General features: G+C 38.8%; 2 protein-coding genes and 1 long non-coding RNA gene across 4 annotated transcripts; 2 read left to right on the forward strand and 1 right to left on the reverse strand.

Moving 5' to 3' along the window:
- Positions 1-992: 992 nt before the first annotated feature.
- Positions 993-3,926, reverse strand: LOC103995604 (uncharacterized). Its single transcript, XR_672526.3, has 3 exons — positions 3,621-3,926; positions 3,288-3,513; positions 993-1,766 (listed from the first exon to the last, which is right to left on the reverse strand). It is a non-coding gene; the product is annotated as an uncharacterized LOC103995604 (long non-coding RNA).
- Positions 3,927-6,425: 2,499 nt separating this feature from the next.
- Positions 6,426-15,441, forward strand: LOC135620302 (probable potassium transporter 11). 2 transcript variants are annotated; one of them, XM_065123164.1, is made up of 9 exons: positions 6,426-6,994; positions 7,626-7,848; positions 9,201-9,446; positions 10,843-10,893; positions 11,125-11,385; positions 11,519-11,571; positions 11,648-11,762; positions 11,842-12,096; positions 14,170-15,441. In XM_065123164.1, exons 1-9 carry the CDS (start codon positions 6,878-6,880, stop codon positions 15,231-15,233), a joined length of 2,385 nt encoding a protein of 794 aa, XP_064979236.1. In that variant the 5' UTR covers positions 6,426-6,877; the 3' UTR covers positions 15,234-15,441. The 2 variants fall into 2 exon arrangements, with proteins under 2 accessions (XP_064979236.1, XP_064979235.1); XM_065123163.1 differs by having other exon boundaries at positions 6,427-6,994; positions 7,623-7,848.
- Positions 15,442-16,333: 892 nt separating this feature from the next.
- Positions 16,334-23,066, forward strand: LOC135620303 (glyceraldehyde-3-phosphate dehydrogenase GAPCP1, chloroplastic-like). The gene is made up of 14 exons (XM_065123165.1): positions 16,334-16,514; positions 16,896-16,984; positions 17,073-17,140; positions 17,265-17,303; positions 18,483-18,583; positions 19,729-19,841; positions 20,566-20,665; positions 20,786-20,932; positions 21,173-21,233; positions 21,337-21,434; positions 21,506-21,648; positions 22,412-22,495; positions 22,582-22,671; positions 22,770-23,066. Exons 1-14 carry the CDS (start codon positions 16,413-16,415, stop codon positions 22,822-22,824), a joined length of 1,290 nt encoding a protein of 429 aa, XP_064979237.1. The 5' UTR covers positions 16,334-16,412; the 3' UTR covers positions 22,825-23,066.
- Positions 23,067-25,214: the final 2,148 nt, after the last annotated feature.

The raw sequence follows: 25,214 nt of genomic DNA on the forward strand, positions 1-25,214 counted from the left end.
GAATTGGAAGATGGTGATGATGATGGTCCTCATATCTACACCATTTAGCAAATAGTATACCTATTATTTTTTGTTTGCTACACTTTACATTCTGAGAAAACAAACATTTTATGTAGAAATGGAAGTATTTGTTTGCTCTTCATTTCTGCACATAATTGTCACTCTCCATTTTTTTTACCCTCTGAAAAAAGATTTGGTTGCTCAAACTTGTGTAAATCTGACAGCTTTCTTCTTCTTCTTTTTTCTTGTAAGATAGAAACTAAACAAGTATGCAAAATCTAGAATTTTCAAGGTGATTCATATTTTTCTTATTGTGAGTAGAGAATTTTAAGAGTATGTTTCTGCTTGATATTTTGTGCAATATCTGTCCAGAGATTTGAAGTGAGGAAGAAACAGTGCATTGTTTTTATTTGATGCATACAAACATTTTTTGGCAGGAGGATCTGTTCAGTTGTGAATCCTGAACAGTTTGCCACCAACCAAGTGTAGAAACTTCTTTATCTAATTTTATGTTACAGGATCAGCTACACTCATTAGATTCAAACAACTGAAGATTGAATTAACTATAGTTACCCCTTCCAACTCCAACATTATCTTATAGAGCCAAGTTCCAGAAAGTTGATGATAATTGGTATGATCTCACCAATAACTCAATTTTATGCTTCAATTGGACTGGAATGGGGATTACATTAGGTTACTTAGAATTGCATGTATTGAAGTAGCAGAGAAAGCCCACTTGCCTCCCCAATCAATGTCCAAGAACATGTATGTCTAAGAGCATATCACCTATTGCATCTGAGTGGATATGAACACCCAGATGCATGCATGGTTTGGCATCACATTCTTCTAAACCAAATCCACAGAGCATTCATTGAATCATCCTTTCACAGAGACACACAATCATGTACTGAATAAGAAATGAACAGTCTTTATACATTGTGCTCAGTTTAGATATCTGTATATATGAAAATTCCATAGTAGAAAAAGGCTTGCTATCAAACTCCTTCACATTCTTGAATCAGTATGAATGCTTAAAAATCTCAAGGGTTGTGTCAGTCAGAATATAGATTTCATGAAGTTTGTTCCATTTTAGCAAGGGGTCAGCAATGAGTGTGTTCAATCCAAGTATCTTCTCATTTAATCTGCTTTGGTGTAATCTCTCACTGGTAAGCTTCTGCTTGAATTTTGTTTGAAACCATACTGATATGTTGTCTTCTTTTGTCATCTTCCATATCAGATACAAGGGAAATCATGGAACATATCTGTTTGGAAGCACAAGGGACAATGTAGGCAGTAGCATAGATCATCTGTATGTCCATGAATTAGCATTTTAGATTCTTCTGCAAGTTTCTACCTTGCCAATCCAATCTCTGTTAGAATACATATTTGGCATCAAACTGAATGATGCCAGACTGATGGCTAGTTGTAAATAAAGTTGTTCAATCATCAGTGAAACTTCCTTGTTCTTTAACTGTGCTTTGGAGTCCATCCCATGTCAATGGGAAAAGAAATAGGAGTAATGCATGATGATGACAGTGAACATGAAGGTCATGAGCATGGACATGATCACTGCATGAACTGTAAGGTTGCAAGACATTGAAGGTAAAGAACACGACATCCTTTGGATTAAACAACATTGGCACTGTGACCTGCGTTGGCTGGAGGTGAAATGCTTGTATATGGGCTGAGATCTGCTTGTTCATCAGTGGAGATGCTCAAAGTGGTTCAGCATCAGCATTTTTCCTGCTTCTGCCATCCATGGCTGCCTGTCCATTGCCATTAGGTTAACAAAGCTAACACCAAGACACATCTTGTAAAAAAGACAACAATCTGAGAAAGCTGGAGCAGATAATAAAGAACATATCAACTGTTTCTTTGTTGTCATTGTAAAAAGGACAACAATCTGAGAAAGCTGGAGCAGATAACAAAGAACATATCAACTTTTTTTTTTTTTTGTCTCTGCAGTGAGTAGTGGCTTTTGGGTTTCTGATTTATACTTTTCAGAACAATTAAAGTGGTTTCTTCCACCTTTACTTTGCTTAACAAAAATGTTCTTTTTGTTTCACAAGCCACAAATTACCAATTAGACCTAGGGACATGAACATGAGCATTTTGGATTAAATTGTATGACAACATGAGAAAAACTCTATCCACTGAACATTGCAAATTGTGAGTGAATTATTGGGTTATCTTTGAGACTATCAGTGTAGAATTCATCATGTGACATGCATTATCTGGAGCATATAATATGCTCTTCTCCTTAATCATGCTGAAAAAGCTAGATAATTAGGAATTGTTAGAATTATACACAATCACAATCACAATACAGCTTGGCATGAAGAAGTAGGAATCTAAAGTTTCAAGATTTCTAACAAATATTTCATATTGTTTTCCACTTATCTTGAAACTCCTTATTCGGTCTGTATCCAATGAAGTCTAGGCTCTATTTTGAAGAACTTTGGATCCTTTCCAGCCAAATAAATTCTGCACACCTAGGTATACAAGGTAGTAGGCCACATAAATATCTGGAATGCAGTGTTAAAGACATGTTTTGCAGATGAATTTTAGTTTTATTGGAGTGAAGGTGATGACACATTAAACAGTGGTTGATTGAGACATCATGCTGAGTTTCCTGAGATTAAAGTTTAGGTCAGAAAAAATGAAAAGATTTTAGTCTTTTCTGACTATATACATATATATAGTGAGAACCCCAAAAGAAGTTAGCAACACTGATGTGAAGTTCAACCCAGTTCTGAGTCCTATATCAAGTTGACTTGGATGGCAAACAGCTGACACTGATAATGAATCACGAACAGATTGATTTAACATCTTTCTCTTTCGTCAACAGAGCTTGTGGATGGCAACTTGTGACCTGCCAAAAATATATGCAGATTAAATCCTTGATGCTTGAATTCTGGTCCTAGGACAGGATTGTTCATCCCACCTGCTTCGACCATGAAATACTTTTTGTTTCTGTCTATCTTGCTAAATCCGATTTGCTAACCCTCTTAAAGCAGTTGCATCGAACTTTGTCAAATCCATGTAGCCGAGTGGATATACTCGAATATGTTCAGCCTCATCAATGATACCTTATGCTTTACCATGATCAACTAGCTAGCTATCAGCAACAATAGCTATAATATGCTTGTTAATTAATGTTAGAATGAAGACCAGATGAAGTCAATATATAAGATTTTGATTGACATGGCCTTGACTGCTGCTGTTGTATGATCTGTAGAATAATCTTTGAGATTGAAGTTTACCATTTAAGCAACAGGATGTGTTACCTCTAATCACAATGTCTGTTTCAGCAAAACTGTGGGAGGACATCCCCAGTTTCCTTCAAAGCTTGGCAGTATCCCACAACATAGCTTCATCTGCATCCTTCCAATATAGGTGAGGGCCATGGACACCACAAGGACACAGACTGAAGCATAAACACATCCTCTTGTCTGCCACAGAAAAGCAAACAGCTTGATGGCACAGCATCGGTTCCGAGCAACTGGGACTCCTCTGTATCGCTCAAAGCAGAAACCACAAATCAAAACAAGTACTTGGAGCTGGAAAAAATCATTACATTCATATCACAAGATGGCTTAATCGGTAGTAAGTTCCAAAACCTTGCTAGCAAGTGTTCTCTTCACCCTCACTCTTGTCAGTTGGATGGATGTCCTGTCTGAGGTATCAGATGAACAGCTGTCAGGAGGTGCAGTGTACATGTATACTACCAGCACATTGCTCCCTTGTCCTGGAAGCATAGAATCAATCCACTATGATCCAAGAGGGTAGTTCAAGCCCTGCCTGCAGAGGACCTACTACAATCAGAGAGAGAGAGATGGCAGCTAAGGAGTTGGATTTGGGTCCAACTCTGATGGAAGCAGCCAAGCTGGCTATTGTTTCTGCTCTTCTCATGAGAAGTCACTGTTACTTTTTTGTTCTCCTATCACTCTCATGGCCACAAGAAGGCATTTTGATGGCATATATTCTCAGGATCATGCTTTAACATGATGAAATCCAATCTTATTATGCCTTGTTAACCTCATCACTCTCATGGACCCAAATTCTTGTAATTTAAATATGGTAGATACTTCCCTGGAGATCAAATTCATCATACCATCCATGCACAATCCAATTACATTGGTGAAAAGTGCTTCGAGAAAGAACTCATAGGAAAGTTTTGTGGTGTAGTTAGGTAGTGCATCACAAGGAGTTCCAAGAATATTATATATATATATATATATATATATATATATATATATATATATATATATATATATATATATATATTCTCTCATAGGTGCCATGAGTCCTGACAACTCACTCTATGCTCTAAGAATAAACTTTGTATAGCAAAGCAAGGTGATAAGTTTGCTGAAGATTAGGATGACAAGACCTAATCTATCCACTTTGGTTATATTACATGATTCGAGACTTAGGCTATCAAAGTTTGATAGGGATTTATCACCCACCACCAACTTTAGTAAACAGAAAAGAACAAAGAATGGTCCACCATCAAACTTTAGTGGCTTTTAAAGGTTCCTATCAATACTACCAATTGGAGGTCTCATCAGGATAGTACTCAACATTCTTTTTAATCTTAATGATGTGAATAGAAATGTTATTATTTTTTTTTCGATTCAGACTTTGATTAGGTATATCACCAACAAACGAGGAATCTGATCCCTTCACCCACATACCCTAAAGTAATATCATATGCTAATATTATCTTGTGTTAGATAGGTTGCAAAGAAATAATGTTATTTAGGTATGGTGACGAGGTGAGTGGTCCTATGGTGATAATGATTGGGGCAATGTTGTATGTTGGGTAAGCTGGGGGACGAGAGGGATGATAGTCTGCATCATCTCTGCTAGCACTTGGACTTGGTGAGTGTGGCTGAGGAACGCCTCAACTGAGATGGTAGGTTATCCGATGGTGGTCTCGGGAGATGAGAGTCTGAGGTCATTGAACAATCGTCAATAGCAACTTGGGGTAAGGGCCGAGACGTTCCCTTCTAGGTTTGGAGGAAAGGGGAGCTGCCCTCCGAACCCGAAGGTCAGGTGAGTAGCGAGCGTCTCCTCTCCGGGACATTCACCCGGGTTGGTTGGCTTTGGGCATTATTGCGACATCGAGCTCTCTTTCTAACGCAAAAAATGTTGGGGAACCTTATGTCATGGTTGATGAATCATCATGGCTTAGTCCAATCCCTAGAGTCGCCACGTGGTCGATCGAACGAAGGTGGTCAATGTTAGGTCGGGTCCGAGCTTTGTCTTCGGAGTGTGTAGTCTTCCTCCTTTGGTTAGGTTGTTGCACCTCTTTCGTCGAGTGCCTGTACAAAAGCCGAGTTCGAGAGGAAAATTGCCCGACTCGACCTTTTTGAAGCTTAAGTCAGTATTGAGTGGAATTGGAGGAAGTTCATGTGTCTTTTTCTATCCGCTCTCGTCATTGGTCAAGAGATCGTCTTTTTATGCTGGTGAATGAAGGTTGATCGTAGATGGACTATTAATAGCCCCTGACTCCTCGGGCGATCGGCTTGTACCCATTATGGGAGCAACGTCTGACTTGCATAGATCGACGTCGTCCCGAGTTTTTTGAAGCGGCTCATACCCTCCGTGTGGGTGCTTGTCGATTTGTTCGGATCTGAGCTGTGCAGTACCATTTCGAGCTTTCTTGGGCGACCCTATACTCTGCAACGTCATCTTGTACGACCTTAGGCAGCGTGAGAATAGGTGGTCATCCTATCTGAGTCCGAAATGTCACGTTAACATAGTGCACCATGTCATCCCTCGTGTCACCCCGAGGCTTCACATTAGCGTTCTCGTGGCTACAAACTGTTGTCACGGGGATGGTACCAAAACAAGTCATATCATGTGTCATGGTTGATCGAATAAATATCTTGGTAGATTGAATAAATATCTTGTTTAGAATTAACTATGACCATAAATATATAACTAAATCTTATCGGTGCGAAAGATATTATTCAGGTAACAAAATTTAAACGCAAAAAGAAAAGTGTATATTAGTGATAAGTAAAAATATGCTACACCAATCAAATATCTACACCTGTCTTTTCTACCTCCCTCGTAGCGACATCTCCGGTCGTACTAACTAAACGTATACTAAAGGTTAACATTATCGTCAAAAAACATCTCTAATTAATTATACTCGAAATATTTAAAGAAGGTTACTTTTCCATTAGACTAATGTTGACTTGGACTTGTCAAATTAGAATTCTCCGTCACAAAGTCCCAAATCGGTCTTAAAAATAATTATTATTGTAACTATAATTATAATCATAACTTAATCTCGGTGATTTATATTTATAAAAAATATAATTATTCCTATGTGTGTGTGTATATATATATATATATATATATAAGATTATAAATGTTATTTTGGTGCACCCTTTCAATTTAATGCACTCAAATCTCTCTTTCCCAAAGCCACTGTGATGGCAGCGGCAGTACAAAACCCCGGTCGGTCTTTCCCCTCTCCGATCCCACCATTTCTCAACCTCCATACCTTTTTCTTCCCTCCCTCCAAATCTCAGTCTCCTCCCCTCTGCTGAACACCCCGAGCCGATCAAAACGGTACCTTCGCCCCCTCTCCCGCTCGGGCTTCCTCGCTGTTCTTGAACCTAAAGCCGTGGCTTCGGAGATCGGGATTCGTTCCCGCAGAGTGTTCGATCGTTTTCTTTGGTGCTGTTATCTGGAGTAGTCTGGGTTCTTAGGTTTCTTCTCTAAATTTGAAATCTTGATCTGAATTAAGCGACTTTTCATGGTTTTCCTGCTCGTCGAGGAAAAGCTGTCCTTTTGTAGCGGGATGGAGGGTTCCTGATCCCTGTATGTCGGTTGGTCGTGAGGTCGAGCGTCGGGTCTCATGGCGTCCGTGCCGGTGAATGTGGAAAGTAAAGGGAGCATGTGGGATTTGGATCACAATCTTGACCAGCCGATGGATGAAGAAGCTGGCAGGCTTAGGAACATGTACCAAGAAAAGGTACGCATGATCGCACTGTTCAATTCTTTCATATCTTATATAAAGATCATTCTCTTCCTTTACCAGTTTAGAAGACCGCCCATTCTCTTTCTTTCGAATTCCGTCACTCATTGTTTTCATTTGTAACAAGATCTTATGGTCTGTGAATAAAAAATCTCACAGTTCATTTTTGCCCGAGTATAATACCTTTGATGGTGACCTAACTCCTACCTGATGAAAAATGGTGTCGCATGCCGCTCATAAGTTAGCCACTTCAGGGTTATTTACTTGTCTCTGGTCTGCGGTTACCAGTTTATGTGACCATAGGAAGACCGCGAAGCTATCTCTCTGATAATTTCTTGATATAACTAGGAATAGACATAACTTTTGTAATTTCTTAAAAATAGTGATCTAGAGAACTAAAACTTTGGTCGCGGACACGAATAACATGCCAGGAGAAAATAACTTTTGACCGTGGCGTTTGTGGTTCAATTTGCAGGTCTTTCTCTAGTTTTTATTATGACGCTGAATTTTTTGGTAACCAAAATATGGTCTCCTGACTTTCAAGTGTGTGTGTATATATATATATCTGTTACTTGATATCTTCAATTATTTATGCACGTTGATGAGCTTCCTTTTCTGTCTCCAGAAGTTCTCAGCCATTTTGGTTTTACGGCTCGCATTTCAAAGCCTTGGTGTGGTATTTGGAGATTTAGGGACATCACCATTGTATGTATTCCACAATACATTTCCTTCTAGGGTTGAAGACTCGGAGGATGTTGTCGGTGCACTTTCTTTAATCATATACTCACTCACGCTCATCCCACTCCTTAAATATGTTTTTGTTGTGTTGAGAGCAAATGACAATGGTCAAGGTAAGCCATCACTCTCTGTTTGACTTGTAAATTATAATTGCTACAATTAGTCTGATATACCCTTTTGAATCTAGATTTTGTCTTTTATATTGTTAATTTGAAGCCCTTATAAAAAATTTTGGGCTTTATATATACAGAAAATGGACCTTGAAACCAAATTCTAACTAAATTATAACAATGGTATGCTGCTGAGGTACCTTAATGCTTTTCTAAAGAAAAAGATGTCCAACAAAAAGCATCATCTTTCCCTGTTTCATTTTAAGAGGCTGAAAATAAAGGCATCAATTTCATATCGGGTAGAAAAATTATTATTCTTTGTACATAAGCATGTTCTGTGTTTGGTTTGATTTGTAACAATAGAAAGTAGAGTTGAAACTAAGGTCATGCTTTTCAGTTTTCTTAAACTAGAGGCAAGCACTTTTTGAAGTCAAGCTGAATCAAATTAGTATGTTTTGATCTGGTCTAGTTGTACTCTAAATGAGGATTATATGAAAACAAGACATCGATGTATCAAGAATGGAGTAAATTCATTCCTTTGTTTCCTTTCTAATTTCACAGTATTTGTTTCCAAAAGATCTGGCAGCATATAAAAAAAATTTTCTCCACCAAACTTTTTAGTTTGCTTGTTAGATGGTTAGATATTTCTTTTAGATCATACATTCAAATTCAGGGTCATATCATAACTTTTAGAGGGTTCTTAGGTTGGATCTGATCATGCATTATTATAATTTTTATCACGTCCTTGTAAATATTAAAGTAGTAAAAAGTCAGGAAAACCATGTGAAATATGAGTTTGCTGTGCTAATATATCACCTCCTTTTGCCCAACCTAATGTACGAGAAACAAATATTGTTGTTTCTTTAACCAACACTCTTTGTTTGAACCCATACAATGTCCTTTGCTGCCAAAATCTAGGAAAAATCTAAAATATGAAATCTAAAGTTTAATTTTTGAATTTTATTGTAGGCAAACTTAAATATTTGACCCAACCTTGTTTTTGCCTGCATTTTCATGTCATACAATTATCAAGGCAGATTGAAATAAATGCAATATTAAGGTTCCGTACGCAAATATTTTGTCAAATATTTTGTCAAAGGTGATGGTTTAGCTAGATATTCTTCTAGAAGTCAACATAACTGTGAATTTAGTGCATAGCCATGGGTGGGTGCTCCTTCAACAAAGCTGATGTCTTTGAACTGCTGATTAACCTCTGTGTGAAGCTAAAATATATTCCAGAAATTGAAAATTAATATTGTTACTGATACATTGGTAACTTTCTTTGGTAGGCTTCTTTACTTATCTCTTTGTTCATGCTTAGGTAAAAAATAATAATTCTGCTTTATAATGTGCAGGTGGTACTTTTGCTCTTTATTCACTACTCTGTCGCCATGCGAAAATAATTACCCTTCCTAATCAACACAGAACCGATGAACAGCTAACAACATACAGTCGTCACACTTATGATGAAGGTTCACTTGCTGCAAAGGTTAAGAAATGGTTGGAAGCACATGCATATAAAAAGAATGCTATTCTATTTCTTGTTCTCATTGGTACATGTATGGCAATTGGAGATGGAATTCTTACTCCTGCTATATCAGGCAAGTTCTTTTGTTAACTCTTCGTAATTGTCAACTCTTCATGATCAATATTTTTCCCCTTTGTCTGGATTACCTGAACTCTTTGCACTAATTATGAAGCTCATTCTTGTTTTGAGCACTACTATTTCCAATCTATACTGAAGGTACTATCTTCAGTCTCTTGTTGCAAGCTTTTGATGTATGCTACAAGTATATATTTGGCTTCAGGAGTTACTGAGGATTCATAATTACCAATTGTTTCCTCCTCAAAACTGCAACCTATCACAAACTTCATCTTAAAATCAAAAATTTATTCCACTTTTCCCTTACAGTTTACAGCTCTCATATCATTTTCTAAGGGAGGAACTGTCATTTGTTGACTTTGTTTTTCTATCTTAAGAAATGGATTAAATAGGTACATGCTCAATAAACCAATATAAACCTCACGACAAATGACATCTTGAACTATGGAACAATGCAAATTCCTATTTCCTTTGTTTGTGTCTTTCTTCTTTTAGAAAAATTTCTGCACAAGAGACTTATAGGTGCTACACGCACATTGTTAGTATGTTTACATACTTCATATTTTCTAAATGACAATCAATAACAAAAGCTAGTTTTGTTTTTTAGAGAGAGAGAGAGATAGAGAGGTGTATTGTGCAACTGAGGTCTCAAACCTATTGGCCAATAAATTGTATTGCTTTTTAAAAAAAATGAATTTAAGTATGCTCTAGGTCCTCATTTTGCCCTAACTGGACTGGGACATTGATCACGTGTTACAATACTAGCTCAACCACATATGTACATACACATATTTCTTGGACGAGGGCCTTCCCCCACTGTACCCCCCTCTCTAACAGATATTCTATCAGTGACGACCCTCTGAAAGCTTCGGTCTTTAACATCCCTTCCTCAGATGCTCGAGAACAAAATCTGCCAATTCTATGGAAAATGTCTGCAGGAGGTCAATCATGGAATGACAGTTCCAGTGATTGAAAGAGAGGGGTCTCATGAGAAGATTCATGAGGTCTATCAGGTAAAGTTCTGGAAATGGTAAACCACTAAGAAGAAAAAAGCTGATTATGTTTTGTAACCGGATCAGTGCATTAATGTCAAATGCACAAACAGGAGTATGTTCATCCTAAGAATATTTGATCTCATCTTGTTCATGGATTATACCAAAGATGTAGCATATATCAGATGTTCATGGAAGATGCTTGTGCGATGACATTGGATATTACAACATGAAATCAAATTCTTGATTGATATTTGCTAGTTTTTCTGTATATTTTTAGATTTTAGATATGCTTGTCTAGCATAACAATATAAGTTGAAGACATTTATTAATATTTTGGTTGTGGGTGCTTAATCTACCGATGCATCTAGCGTTCTAACATGGACGTTTATGTTTTTTCAGTTCTTTCAGCATCAGGTGGTATAAAAGTTGAGGATCCAAAAATTACCAATGGTAGAGTACTCCTCTGAACTTAGTTATTTCTTTTTTTGATGACTTTATCTGTACTCATGTTATTTTTATACTAAGCCACCTTGATTTCTGAAACTTAGGCGAGGAACAATCAATTGTTGTGAAATAGCATCCCGACAATGTCTTTTTAGATAATATTTTGAATTATTTGCAATAATTATTTGAATTATTCAACATGAATTGCTTCTTTATTTTCATGTTTCTTTGTCTCAGATGTGTCTACAATTGTTGCGGTTGTCATATTGGTTGGATTGTTTAGCATTCAACACTATGGTATGAACAAAGTTGGATGGCTTTTTGCTCCTGTTGTGGTCCTCTGGTTTCTATTAATTGGTGCAATTGGTGCCCTGAACATATGGAAGTATGATAACTCGGTCCTGAAGGCTTATAATCCAGTTTTCATTTTTCGGTATTTTAGACGAGGAAAGCGTAATAGTTGGATCTCTCTTGGAGGAATTATGCTTAGTATAACTGGTTAGTTTTAGAATATGATGCAGCTATCTTCCATCTTGTCATATCTTTTGCATAGAATATCGTTGAAGTCGATTCTGGTTCTGCTTTAACAAATATACAGAAGATAACTTCTCTGTCATGGAATTGTTTTTAGGGACAGAAGCACTATTTGCTGATCTTTCTTATTTCCCTGTTCTCTCGATTCAGGTAAATTGCATTATACTCTGATTAATCATGAACAATTCTCAACTACCACTTGTACTTATATGTTCTCTTAATGCAGATTGCTTTCACTCTTGTTGTGTTTCCTTGTCTTCTTTTGGCATATACTGGACAAGCTGCTTATATTGTTAGTAACAATGGTCAAGCTTTTGATGCTTTTTATCGATCCATTCCAGGTGCCTTCTGATGCTTATAAGTTTCTTTGAGTCCTGTACTTTCTTTGTGGGCGGTCGATGATGTTTTCTATCCTTGTAGATGGTATTTACTGGCCGACGTTTATCATTGCAACAGCAGCAGCAGTGATTGCTAGTCAAGCAACCATATCTGCGACATTTTCAATTATTAAGCAAGCACTTGCACTTGGTTGTTTCCCCAGGGTCAAAGTTGTGCACACATCAAAAAATTTCCTTGGGCAGATATACATTCCAGACATTAATTGGGTGCTTATGGTTCTCTGCATAGCTGTTACAGCTGGATTCAAAAATCAAAGTCAAATTGGAAATGCATATGGTAAGCTTGTGGTAATTTCACAGAGCATCCACTACATAAGATATTCAGTTAATATACTTACGAGTTATATGCTTTAGTGATTACCTTACTAGCATTGCCATAATCTTATTAGTATCATTGTAGTTTTAGAGTAGTAATCCCATATATAATCAGTACTTGAACTTCCTTCAACCAGAGCTGAATATATAAAAAGACAAGTGAGAGGCCCAAGGAATGCGAGATGGCAGCTGCAAAGAAGGCACTTTTGACTAAACTTAAGGTGTCACCAGATTATGACTAGATTTAGGATATCTTTCTTTTTTTGACTAGATTTTGGATTTCCTTTCTATAAAACAAGCTTTTCTGGACTACTAGTCTACCAATTAGGTTTCTCCACATAACTGCAATATAAATTGCTCTACCTTGTCTCAATTGTGTTTGCACATACATAGAACTTAATTACCTCAGTGAAGTTCTCAAACGTCCTCTGTTGTGTGATTCTACCTTAAGCTGACTTCATTCTATGGCATGTTTTCCATGCTTGCTCCAGATTTGTATTGGCAGCCAGCTAGATTTTTATATCTTATCAATATGATTTCCATTGCTAGGCATCTAGTTATCTTCAAATATGAGCCATCCTTTCTTAGATGTTGAGCAAATTCTGGAAACATTTTTGGAAATGGTAGTTTTTAGACATGTTTACCACATTATCATATGTATAAGGTTCAAGGTTTAAAATCTGGGCCCGGAACCTATTTTGACACCTTACTTGGATTAGTACTGTATAATGGACGGTATATAGACCTGTAGCATTCGGTATCATGGAGGATAAGAAGATGAAATTCCGATTAGTACCGAACTATATAATCTGGTACTTGTCCTTGGTCGGACAGGTACTACTGCTCAGTTGTACCAGTCAAATTAGTATTTAAAACCTTGATTGCATCCATCACTCATGTATGCTACGTTGAAGTCATGAGCAACTAAACAGTTTTCACCCTAAGAAAACCGTTGATTCGATAGTCTATTGACAGCTGATAGGAAAGCTGCCATTAAACTGTAAAATAAAAGTTACCTATGCGATTCATCCTGTAAATATTTTCACCCTTGCAATCTTGTAGTGTGGCTCGCTGGGAGAAACAGGTAGCATAAACTCCTCATCTTTCCCATTTTTGGTACTCTTTTCATCATTCTCTTTGTGCATCAGCCATTATTATGGGTCCAGTGGGCTAAACCAAGTCTTTTTGGTACTCTTTTCATCATTCTCTTTTCATCCTTCTTTGTGGCTTTTGTGAACTGGCACTGAGAGCCGGTGTTGTGGGAACAACAAAGTGAGAGATGATGATAGGAATTCAATTCCAACCTCCTATGGAAATAAAATGAATGATAATAAGATAATCTTGAGAGAAGCTGGAGATGCTTTTTTTCTTCTTGCTTGGTTGCTATCCGATCAGTTCAGGACTTACCCTTACCATCTTTTTTTTGGTCTCACGCCTGTGATGGCATGGCAGCCATACTGTATGATGTCACATTCCACTTTAGATGTGCACAACATGAACCTCTGTTGCAGAAATTTAAACCTTGTTCATCATGAACCCATGCTGTAGAACCTCAATTATTGGTTCATGTTTTAGTAAGATATAGACTAAATATGCATGAAATGGAAATAGAATCTATAAAACACAGAACTCAGGGATAAGTATTTAGATGATCGATGATTCAGCAAATGATGCTCAAAGTAACATTCAGCTCCATGGCTTTTTTTGGGCTGACAAGACTCCACCAAAAATTGCATTAGCAGCGGAAAATCCTAGTTACTAACTAGTAGTAGCAAATAACTCAGGGGTGCTGTAGACAACAACTAATATGGAAAAAGTTCCGTAAATGACGGATTGCATCTTTTTCAAGACCCAATGTTAATCTGTGCAAAAGTAACACTTGAATCATGTCAAGCTTCAACTACTACAACTGTGAAAATCCTAGTTTCAACTGGTTTCACGGTCCTTGTCGTGTTGTTAATTACTTCGAAGTACCCAATTTAATATTTGGTTGTTTTGTCAGACAAGCATGATGAACTTTCTAGTTTATGAACAGGAACTGCAGTTGTGACAGTGATGCTGGTGACAACATTCCTCATGATCCCAATAATGCTGTTGGTTTGGAGAAGCCACTGGATCCTAGTCTTTATCTTCACAGGCCTATCTTTGTTGGTGGAGCTCCCATACTTCTCAGCTATGCTATTCAAGATAGGCCAAGGTGGTTGGGTCCCTCTTGTTATCGCTGCAGCATTCCTCGCCATCATGTACATATGGCACTATGGCACCGTCAAGCGGTTTGAGTTTGAGTCGCACAGCAGGGTGCCCATGGCCTGGATCCTGGGCCTAGGTCCCAGCTTGGGTTTAGTCCGAGTTCCTGGAATCGGCTTCGTGTACACCGAGCTGACAAACGGTGTCCCACACATCTTTTCTCACTTCATAACTAATTTACCTGCTATCCACTCCGTCGTCGTCTTTGTTTGTGTCAGGTACCTTCCTGTACACACCGTGCCAATGGAGGAACGGGTCCTTGTGAAAAGGATAGGACCGAAGAATTTTCATATGTTTCGCTGTGTCGCAAGATATGGATACAAGGATCATCATATGAAGGATGATGACTTTGAGAAGCTGCTCTTCGACAGTCTCTGTCTCTTTGTTCGACTCGAGAGTATGATGGAAGGATACTCGGATTCAGATGAATACAGCACATGCGAGCAGCAGACCAGGAAATCCATGAAGAAGTCCATCGATTTGTTGGTTATGGAGGGCGGCAGTGGCAACACACTTTTCTCCACTTTGGAGTCTGGTGCATCTTCGTCACTCGACTCGATCATCCCCTCCCAATCTACGCAATGTGGGAGCAGTCTGATGATGAGGTGTTCGGGGCAGACGAGCCAGAGACCAGGGGAGGAGCTGGAGTTCTTGAACCGGTGCAAGGAAGCCGGGGTGGTGCACATCCTTGGAAACACCATCGTGAGGGCTCGGAGGGATTCCGGGATCGTCAAGAGGGTCGCTGTGAATTACATATATGCTTTCCTTAGGAGGATTTGCAGGGAGAACAGTGTGATGTTTAATGTCCCTCATGAGAGCCTGTTGAATGTGGGTCAGATATTCTATGTATAGTTGATCTTGTGAGGTTTTTGACTTAAAATCTTGGCCATGGTTGACTTTTCTCTTCTCCTGTCTTCCTCAAGGTCTTGACTGTTGATGTCAGCCAATCCTGATGAGTTGTAATGTATATACGACTAATCGTAGTCTGCGGGAGATGTGGGATTCGCTGTATCTCATGCATTAATACCATATTTGTCAGACTGAAATCTTGTGAATTATAGTTGACCTTAGCGGTTGGTGTCGTTGTTGGTCAAATCTGATGAGCCGTAACTAACAATCAAAGCCCGCAGATGGTATGAGATTAATTGTCTCATGCATTTCTTTGCCGAATCAGAGATTTTACGGAACATGCACTCATTAAAGTTTAGTGTGAGAGAGAGATTACATGGTTGGTGGAGACAATGTTGACTTCACCCACCACGTCGAACGAGTAATTTTGACTCCACAGTTGACCGACCTGGTTGACGACTTATTGTTTCCCGCACGTGCCGAAGCTGTTCGTTGCCCTCCGTCCGCTGCTCTGCACCGTTGGATCAGCTTGATCCGGTGTCACGTGCGAGTCCTCGGCCGTTCGATCGGCCGGGGACGAGACCACCTGTGCCACTTGATCTCAGCCGTCGAAATCCATGGCATCAGCGGTTGGAGATGAGTCGCTTCACTGCTTTACGCGGACACCTGTGCTTTAAACTTAGCGCCCGAGCCACCTACCGGTGTCCGACCGCCCCACCAAACCCGCTCGAACTGTTTGCTAAACTCACGTGCCTTTATTTTACTTACGAAGTGGCATTTATGTAATTGATAAAATATGTAAAAAAACAAATTAATTATTTTTATAGATGATTATATTGATGATTTTAATGCTCGGCGTTTGCTATTTTTTGGGATTGAATTCCACATTAAGCGACGACAAATTCCAACTCGTTTCCGGATGCGTACGCGTAGCACGTGCGTGGGTGCGGATGGCAGAAACGGGGCGTGGGATTAGCATTTCAAGGCATGGAGAACGCCGCCCGAGAGGGGAGGAAGCTGCCACTCGCCAAACCCTACTCCTCCCTATAAAGGAAGTGAAAGATCGCTCCTTTTTCCTGTCTTGCATCCTTTCTCGCGTTCACCTTCGTTCTTTGGGCCTTCATTTGGGGTTGGGGGGAGGGGGGGAGAAGAAAGTGAGGGAGAGAGAGGGGAAGCCCTTCGATGGCGTTCTCGAGTCTCCTCAGATCCGCGACTTCGGCGCTCGGTGGATCCCGCGATTGTTTTCCCTCCGGTTGCGGGACTCTGGCTCCGGCGTCATTCAAGGTCTCGTCCTCCCCATTCTCCGTCTGATGGTCTTTGCTGTTGATTTTGTTGAACATTTAGCTAAAAGAAAGAATCTCTTTTCTCCTGCTTTTATTGGATTACTGTCATGAGTCTAATTCCTGATTCGGTTTAATGATACTGTTAAAAATCACTCACTCTTTGACATTATTTTGGCGAAAGAATGCAAATTTACGTATCTTTTCTTATTCTAATGATCACTTCTCGCCCAACGTGATATAAATTACCTTTTGTTTGCCTTTGTTGGGCTAAAAATTGCGACTTTGCCATGTAATATTTCTTATGGTCATTTGTTGATGGACTATGATCTTTAATTCTTACACCGTACTCTCTCTTTTTTTCTTTAATCTTGTTCGGGATCAGATATCTTGCGTGGGGAGTCCTAAATCGGTTGAGATTCGTTCAAGTGTCTTGGGTTCTGCACTTCCTTCCGTGGAAGCGAACTCATCACAGTTAAGTTCTGATGTCTAATTCTGTCGGTTCTACTGCTAACTTTACCTTGTAGGGGTGAGCTAACAAAGACTTTGCTAATATGCACAGGAGATCGCGTGCAAGAGGCATTCAGCCAGTCAAAGCCACAGCAACCGAGGTCCCTCCTGCTGTTAGAAGTAAGTTTTGATACTTTATCGAATGCGTTTAAAGGAAAAAACAAGCAAAAACGAATTGATGTACAACTCATCTGCGGTAGGGGACTTTTGTAACAATTTCTTTTTCTTGGTGCTCTTTTTATAGGGTCTTCAAGTGGTGGAAGGACAAAAATTGGCATAAACGGTCAGTTCAATTGTAGATTTAACAACTATATATTTCATCATGCTTAGCAATTTAAAACATGTATGTTTTACTGTTAACTATTGGTTGTAAATTGTGCTATTGACAATTATCAACAGGCTGTTGTTCTGCTGTCTCCATTCAGCTTGTGAGTGTAAAGGGTTTCAATTTTTTCATTTTTCAAATGCCCATCCTTAATACAGAACTCTCCATTTTTATCATTAAGATAACTGAACCTCTTCCCTTCGCCATCATTTATTTTAATAAGTAACAAGGACGGATTTTGAGATTTTAACATTAAAGAAAGTGCAGACCTTTGACCACAAAGGTAATTGCTCATGAGGTGTACTTCTTTCTGTCAAACTCTGTCTTTGCCTGACATAAAGGCCATGTCTTGACCTGCCACAATGAGAGGTTTTATGCATAGAGACATCCCATAGAGATTAAAGAGAATCTCTTGAATCATTTCTACAACATGCTTCTTAAGCACATCTTTAGTCACTTGAAAGTAGCTCTGCCGTATTTAAACTTGTGCTTTGCAGGCCTTTTCGGTGATTCAATATTGTAACATCTTTTTGGTAACCAATGTGCCTCCAAATTGTGGTGCAAAGAATTTAAATTATCATCTAGGGAGATCAGCCACCACAATATGCTTAGTCAAAGTTATGCTTTTTTGTATCCATTGGAAGTGTGAGCTAACTTGTTGTCAGTTTTGTTATAAACATCAAGAACTTTTTGTCAAATTATCATTCGAAAGACTTATTTTGCATTACTTGATCGTCAATTGAGTGCTGGCCAACTAGTCTAGAATAAAATTTCACTAGAGAAATATTAGAGCACAAAAAGATTTATTGGCTTCGAAGTCGTTCCTATGAATGTATCACTGTAGCTACTAAGTGCCTAAATGAAACACCAAGAGGACAGGTCTGGTTCCTATGACAGTATGATTCAAATTTTTGTCATATTTATTCATTTTAATAGTTTTGGTTCATTCATTTAAAGATGATGAATTGAAGTCCCATCATGGATAGAATTCTAAAAGCTGTAAATATCCTTCAGATTATGTGAACCCTGGATCTCTGTTTTGCATTCTTCAATCATGAAGATTTTTTGCTTTATATGGAAGCTTGTTTTAGATGTTTCTTACATATCTCTGATGAATGGGTTTGTATTTTTATGCAGGTTTTGGGCGTATAGGAAGGCTTGTCCTGCGCATTGCCACCACCAGAGATGATGTTGAAGTTGTTGCAGTCAATGATCCATTCATTGATGCTAAGTACATGGTTAGGATTCATTACTTTCTTTAATTCCATTGGTTTTTCTTTATTTTTGTGATTATGTAGGTGCAAGAAGTTCTAGCATTAGTCCACTGCATTCTCAGGTATAAGGAAAGTGGGCTAAATTTATTTATTTGGACTAATAGTTACTAGACAAGTCAATTTCCTATCATTTTTAGTGCTCCCTGGTAGTCGTAGGATTTTTTCCCTTTTGTGTGTTATGTATATTTTGGGTCTTGTAGGTGGTCTCCCTTTTTTATGGCTTAAGTTTTAAAGTGGGCAAAACTATATGATAATATTGTATCCTGAACAAGGTTCAAATATTGAGCCATGTTTACTGATGTGGTGATATGTCTGATAGCGTCTTACATGTATTATTGAGGGTATCTGGGTAAATGTAGAGGGATGGGCAGTTGCAAAAGAGGTATCAGGAGTTTAAGAGTTCTAGACATAGTTTGGCGGTCATAATCTAAAATATACTTGGGGCCAAGATTCAAGTTTTGGAAGTCTTTTATTTGAACAAATTAACCAATGTGTCAAGCCAGCAGCTGGCTAGATCCCCTGTTTCTCTGCACTTTGATCCTTAAAATTGAGTCATGTTATTGCTGAAAAGCATGCCACATGTATTATTTTTTCACAGGCCATTAATCGTCATAGTGGTAGATCTCCCAGCAAAGCCATATTTAGCATGCAGCCTTTGCTAGAGAAAAATATTTGACACCTTATACTCTAGAACTAGCATTTATCATTTTGCTGAATTTTTGGGTCTCTGAAAGGACAGTGAAAAGATCAGAATTCCAAGAAAAGATATCTTTGCCATAATCTAAGTCTGTCAAACTCACTACTTAGTGCTTGTGGCCTGTTTGGAATGGAACATGATTTCTGCTTAATGTTTATTAGCGTGATCAAATTTTGCCATGAATTTAGAGTAGAAGAATAGGACAACTCCAGTCACATGAACATAATTTGTCTATCTTCTATGGTTGGATGGATTCTGAGGTACTGCAGTCCACTCAAATGTTTTGTAACTACATCTGGCATATTAACTGAGGCCTTCATCATTTTTCTAACATTAACATGAGTATTCTTCTTATTTGGATTTTCCATTATGTGAGTTATTAACCAATAGAATGACAATTTACTTTTCTCAGGCATATATGTTGAAGTATGACTCGACACATGGCAATTTCAAGGGAACAATTAAGGTTGTGGATGGGTCCAACTTAGAAATCGATGGGAAAAGGATTGCAGTTACAAGCAAAAGGTATTGTTGATATAGTTCAAGATTAGTATGATGTGAGTTATGTTGCTCATCATGGTAGGAATATTGTTAACTTGTTCCTTTTCCTCTTATAAACTAGTTCCAAACACAAATCTTTGTGTGTGTGTACATATGTATATATATTCACACACACACTTTAGGTTGAAAAATTAGTCAAACATGGAAGCAAATCTTCTTGAGGGAAGGCATTTTCTTTTTTGGACTTCCTAATTTTATGAATCTCATAGAAAACCCATAAACTGGATTTCTTTTGGGTTTACTTTTCTTAAATTATCCCGAAAATATGACTTGTCAATACAACTCAAAACATGACTCTAAAATACATTAAGCCTACTATTAAAGCAAAGAAAATTTTTCAAGAATGCTCAAGAAATAGAAAGCATGTGTCAAACTCTATTTTGAGTCGACTAGTACCTAACTATGATCTGACTTAGATTTACTTGACCACAGATTGCATTATATGTTTAAGTTAATAAATATTTAAGCACTTCTTGTTATTTGGTATAAATGACCATCAATGATCATGTTGTTCATGTCCTTTCATTCTAAGAAACAAAAGTAGTTGCTGAGTATTTTGATATTGTAACTGTAATCAAGTCATGAATACACTAGAGAGATTTTGTTTAGGGCATCTAACATTTTTTTAATGAAATTTATATGAATATTTCGAATTTGAAGCCAAGAGTGACTGAATATTCTTCTTCAGAGATCCTGCTGAAATTCCTTGGGGTGATTTTGGTGCTGAATACGTTGTTGAATCTTCTGGTGTTTTCACAACAATGGATAAGGCATCAGCTCATTTGAAGGTTTGCCTGATTCTTATTCATATGCCAATTTCTTTATGTAGTCCTTATTGGTGCTGAAATTTGTTTCCATATTGGGCATGAAGGACTTCAAATTTATTTTTCTTTCACATTTTTCATCAGGGCGGTGCCAAAAAGGTAGTAATATCAGCTCCATCTGCTGATGCTCCTATGTTTGTTGTTGGTGTAAATGAGAAGAACTACAAATCAAACATGAATATTGTTTCTAATGCTAGCTGCACGACAAACTGTCTTGCTCCTCTTGCCAAGGTATGCACCTGACATTTTTTCAGTAAACCCTTGGTATGACGTCTAATATATATTTAATCACATAAATATGTGAGGCTTGATAGGTTTCTGCAGTTCCCTTAGTCTATTTGTATTTAGTGGTTTTAAGGGATTCCTTTGTCATATGGATATTCATCATGGTCTTTTGGGACCTCAGCTTCATGCAATATGAAGCATATTATTGTACAAGATGTGTATTAATAGCCAATTGAAATTATACAGGTGGTCCATGAGGAGTTTGGCATTGTTGAAGGCCTTATGACCACTGTTCATGCAACTACAGGTTTCTTCTCTTACACAACCATTGGAACATGATTCATGATTTATCAGAAAGCAATTTTTTTCACCATCATGTTATTTATATGGCTTTCCTTGGTCTTTTGCAGCAACACAGAAGACTGTTGATGGACCTTCAATGAAAGATTGGCGAGGGGGCCGTGGTGCTGGTCAAAACATCATCCCTAGCTCAACTGGTGCAGCAAAGGTAAAATTGAAAAATTGGAATGACATGCATCATAAATTTCACATGAAGTAACTTCCATCTCGTATTTTCAGGCTGTCGGGAAAGTGCTTCCAGAGTTAAATGGCAAGTTGACTGGCATGGCATTCAGGGTTCCAACGCCCAATGTCTCTGTTGTTGATTTAACTTGCCGACTTGAGAAGAACGCCTCATATGATGATGTGAAGGCAGCAATTAAGTATGCAATGATGTCTGATTTAGGTTTTTGCAGTCTTCATCTTTATTGGTTGCTACCTATCATGCCTGTTTATATGAAAGTGTCATAAATCCAGTGCTTTTGAATTCCAATTTGTGCGTGGCATTTCATTTATTTGTTTCTAATGTTTGATCTTCTTTAGGTGGTCTTTGCTTTATTTTCTATTAACAACACTTCAATTGCTTCATTTTTACATCAGTACAGCATCATCTGGTGATATTTGCTTTCATATTTACTCTGGTTTCATTTGACCAGTTATCCTTGGTTACAGATTAAGAATGCAAACTGAGGGCATGAGCTTTATGTATCGTACAGTTCCATTTCACAAGTGTTTTTATGTCGTATGCATAAAAATTTGGAAACCAAGTTATCTGGTCATGAAGCTATGCTTGCTCTTTTATTTATTAAGTTTTAACTTGGGTTGATAAGGTGTTTTCACCTTATTTAACAATCTTCAGTTTGCGTGGCAGTTTTTGATTGACATTAATTGTAAAAATTGATGTTGGACCATATATATAAGTTGGTTAGCATCTACAAAGATGCTTCTGTCCAGAGAATTGCTCATATCAATGCATATGGAAACTTGTATGCAAACTTGACTTTGAGCAGCTTAAATCCTGTTCAGGGTGGACTTCGGCCAAATTGTCATATGGGTTTGGACTTGCTTTTTGTTTTCATTCATGTATTTACTTGCAAGCATCACTTGAGATGTACTCCTAAATCCTAATGCTTGAGAATCCTTCAGGTACGCGTCGGAAGGTCCACTAAAGGGCATACTTGGTTACACCGACGAGGATGTTGTATCTAACGACTTTGTTGGTGATTCAAGGTAAAATTTTGGTTTACCATTCTATGCGACTTCGACTTGCTGCATATGTGCTGAACTATTACAAGAACTCCATTCGAAATTTCCAGGTCAAGTATCTTTGATGCTAAGGCCGGTATCGGATTAAGTGCGTCGTTCATGAAGTTCGTCTCGTGGTACGACAACGAGTGGGGCTACAGGTGAGAATAAAGACAGTTCTCTGAAGCTATCCGCATTCTATCTGTTCTCGATGTTTCCAATCTGCAACTGAAACTTAAAACTCAACATTTTGTTTCAGCAACCGTGTGCTAGACCTGATCGAGCACATGGCCCTGGTGAGCGCAAAACATTGAAATGTGCTGCTGCTGTCGTCGACGGGTTTAGGAGTCCTTCAAATCGAGTGGATTTGAGCTTCGATTTTGATGGGATGCTTCTTGATTTCTGCTTCCACGATTGATTGGAAATAAGATGTTATGCATAGGATTTAATCAACATCGGTACAACTTACAATAACTTTAAAAGGAATGGTCAAAACCAATTGGTGCATGTTGTCATGATTGTACTGCAATAAACATTTCTTCCAGTTTGTTGCCCATTTTCACTTCTCTTTGGTTATTCTACAAACATGAATAAAGAAGGATGGATACAGTTTCGAATACAGATAAAAATTGAATGTTGTTCGGACCTCGGTTCGATCCATCAATCGGACTTCAACTATTTTTTGGCTTGATGGTGCTGAAAATTATGGTGAGAAATTTGATTTACAACTGTGGTAAAAAATGTGTCCAAATTGAGTATTGAGCTCCTAATTGAATGCACTAAAAAGCACAATGTCATGTCTATTACATGCAATTATATCTGTAAATTCTTGCAAAATGTGAGACAGATATCAGAAATAACAAAAGACCAAACTGTAATTTCTGTGGAAGGATCGTTAAAATGTTGATTAGTGGGAGACAAAACATGAAGGTATACCGTTACAACAACGGTTAACGGATTGGAAGGACACTGCAGTAGATGGATAAGAGGATACAGAGAGTGATGTGAAATGCAGGAGGATGAAGAGAGAGAGAGAAAGATCGAAAGAGAGAGAAAGATAGATGGGAAGTGGGAGACCAATGGTCAAAGAGGTGTCACTGATAGGGATCTGAACCTCTGAGGCCTGCCTCCTTTTCTCCTGCAACAAAGCCATGTCCTTCCTTCTCCCTCTCACCACCATTATTGTGCCCTCATCCATCACCCTCCTTCGACTCTCTCTCTCTCTCTCTCTCTTGTTCTCCATAACCACTATCATGTCCCTGCCATGCCACAGTCATTCCAAACCTAACACCTGTGCGTAGCAGTAATCCAACAAAATCAAATCAATGCTCAATAATACATTTGCTCCCTCTCTCTCTCTCTTTTTCTGTCTATGTCTGTCTGTCTTCTTGGTGGTCAAAAAGTAGAAACATATACTTAGTTGTTACGATCAGAGCAGTCTCTTTATCTGAGAGAGAGAGAGAGAGAGAGAGAGAGAGAGAGAGGGAAAGGCCATGTTCAAGGCTGAAAGGGGTGGTGGAAAGGGATGGATGAGACACCCACGTCAGAGAGAGCGAGAGAGAAGGGGGGAGGGGGTGGAGATTCTGCAGGCGTAAAGGAAGATGGTGCAACCACATCAATCATTGGAGGGAGGGTTTGGAAGAGAGAAGGAAAGACATCTTTTCTTGGTGGTCTGTGGTGTGATCCCTCTTCAGCAGACTCAACCAGTGACACCCACATCGCCATGCATGCACGGCGCTAATCTCCTGCCTCCGGTGCTGCTCTCCAACATGTGGGATCTATCCTCGTGTTCCCCCGCAAGCAAATCACCCTTCGCACTCCTTGCCTCATGTCGGACCCATATGCCACCTTAACTCATCATGACTTGCGGTAGACCATTCACGTTGGCGGAGCAGCACAGTCCATTCGACTTGTTCCTATCATCTATCTCTCTCCCTCTGCATGCATGAACACGCAGTAACCCTAACCCTAACACATACAGGATGCATGCATGTATGAAACATGCAACAGTATGCATGCATGCATGGCATGCATCATTGCCTGCAACTCCAGGAGTTGAGATGAATCACATCTTAGTCGATTCATGGACCACATGCTGCATGCATGCATGTGGATCGATGAACAGAGGTCCGAAAAGTTACTCGGGCTTTCATCTTCTGTAAACCCTAAAACTGGCCATTCACCATGGACCACTCTTAAAGTGTAAGTGAGAAGGGAAGGGGTCATTGTCAAGGCACCAGTCAAAATGAGGTGCTGCTGACCACTGCTTCATCTTCTCAGGTGACAAAAAGTGCAAGCTGCCATGCTATTTTATTGGCTCCCTCCCTCATGTCCTTCCCGATTGCTGCAAAGTCAAGCCTGCTCTTTGTGTTTGTGCACATGAATACCGATCAAATTTTGCAGTCCATTGGCTTTTGTCTGTCCCAAAACCCACCCATCAGTTCTGAAAGCCTCACGATTTTGCTCTGCAACAGTCGTGTAATTATCAAGCTCGTTTGGTTTGGATGGCATCTAATTCAACTCCTGAATCATCCGAAGAAAAGGTGGCCATGCCAGCACAAATTTCGATGGAGACGCAGGAAGATGATTCTACTAATGCAGCCATAAAAATACTACCCAGAAACAGATTGGAATGACAAGACCAAGCAGGAGAATGAATGCCATCTTTCTACTCCTCCCTTTCTTTACTCGTTCTCCTTCTGAC

The sequence above is a fragment of the Musa acuminata genome, chromosome BXJ2-8 (assembly GCF_036884655.1).
Source record: "Musa acuminata AAA Group cultivar baxijiao chromosome BXJ2-8, Cavendish_Baxijiao_AAA, whole genome shotgun sequence".
Taxonomy (NCBI): Eukaryota; Viridiplantae; Streptophyta; class Magnoliopsida; order Zingiberales; family Musaceae; genus Musa; species Musa acuminata.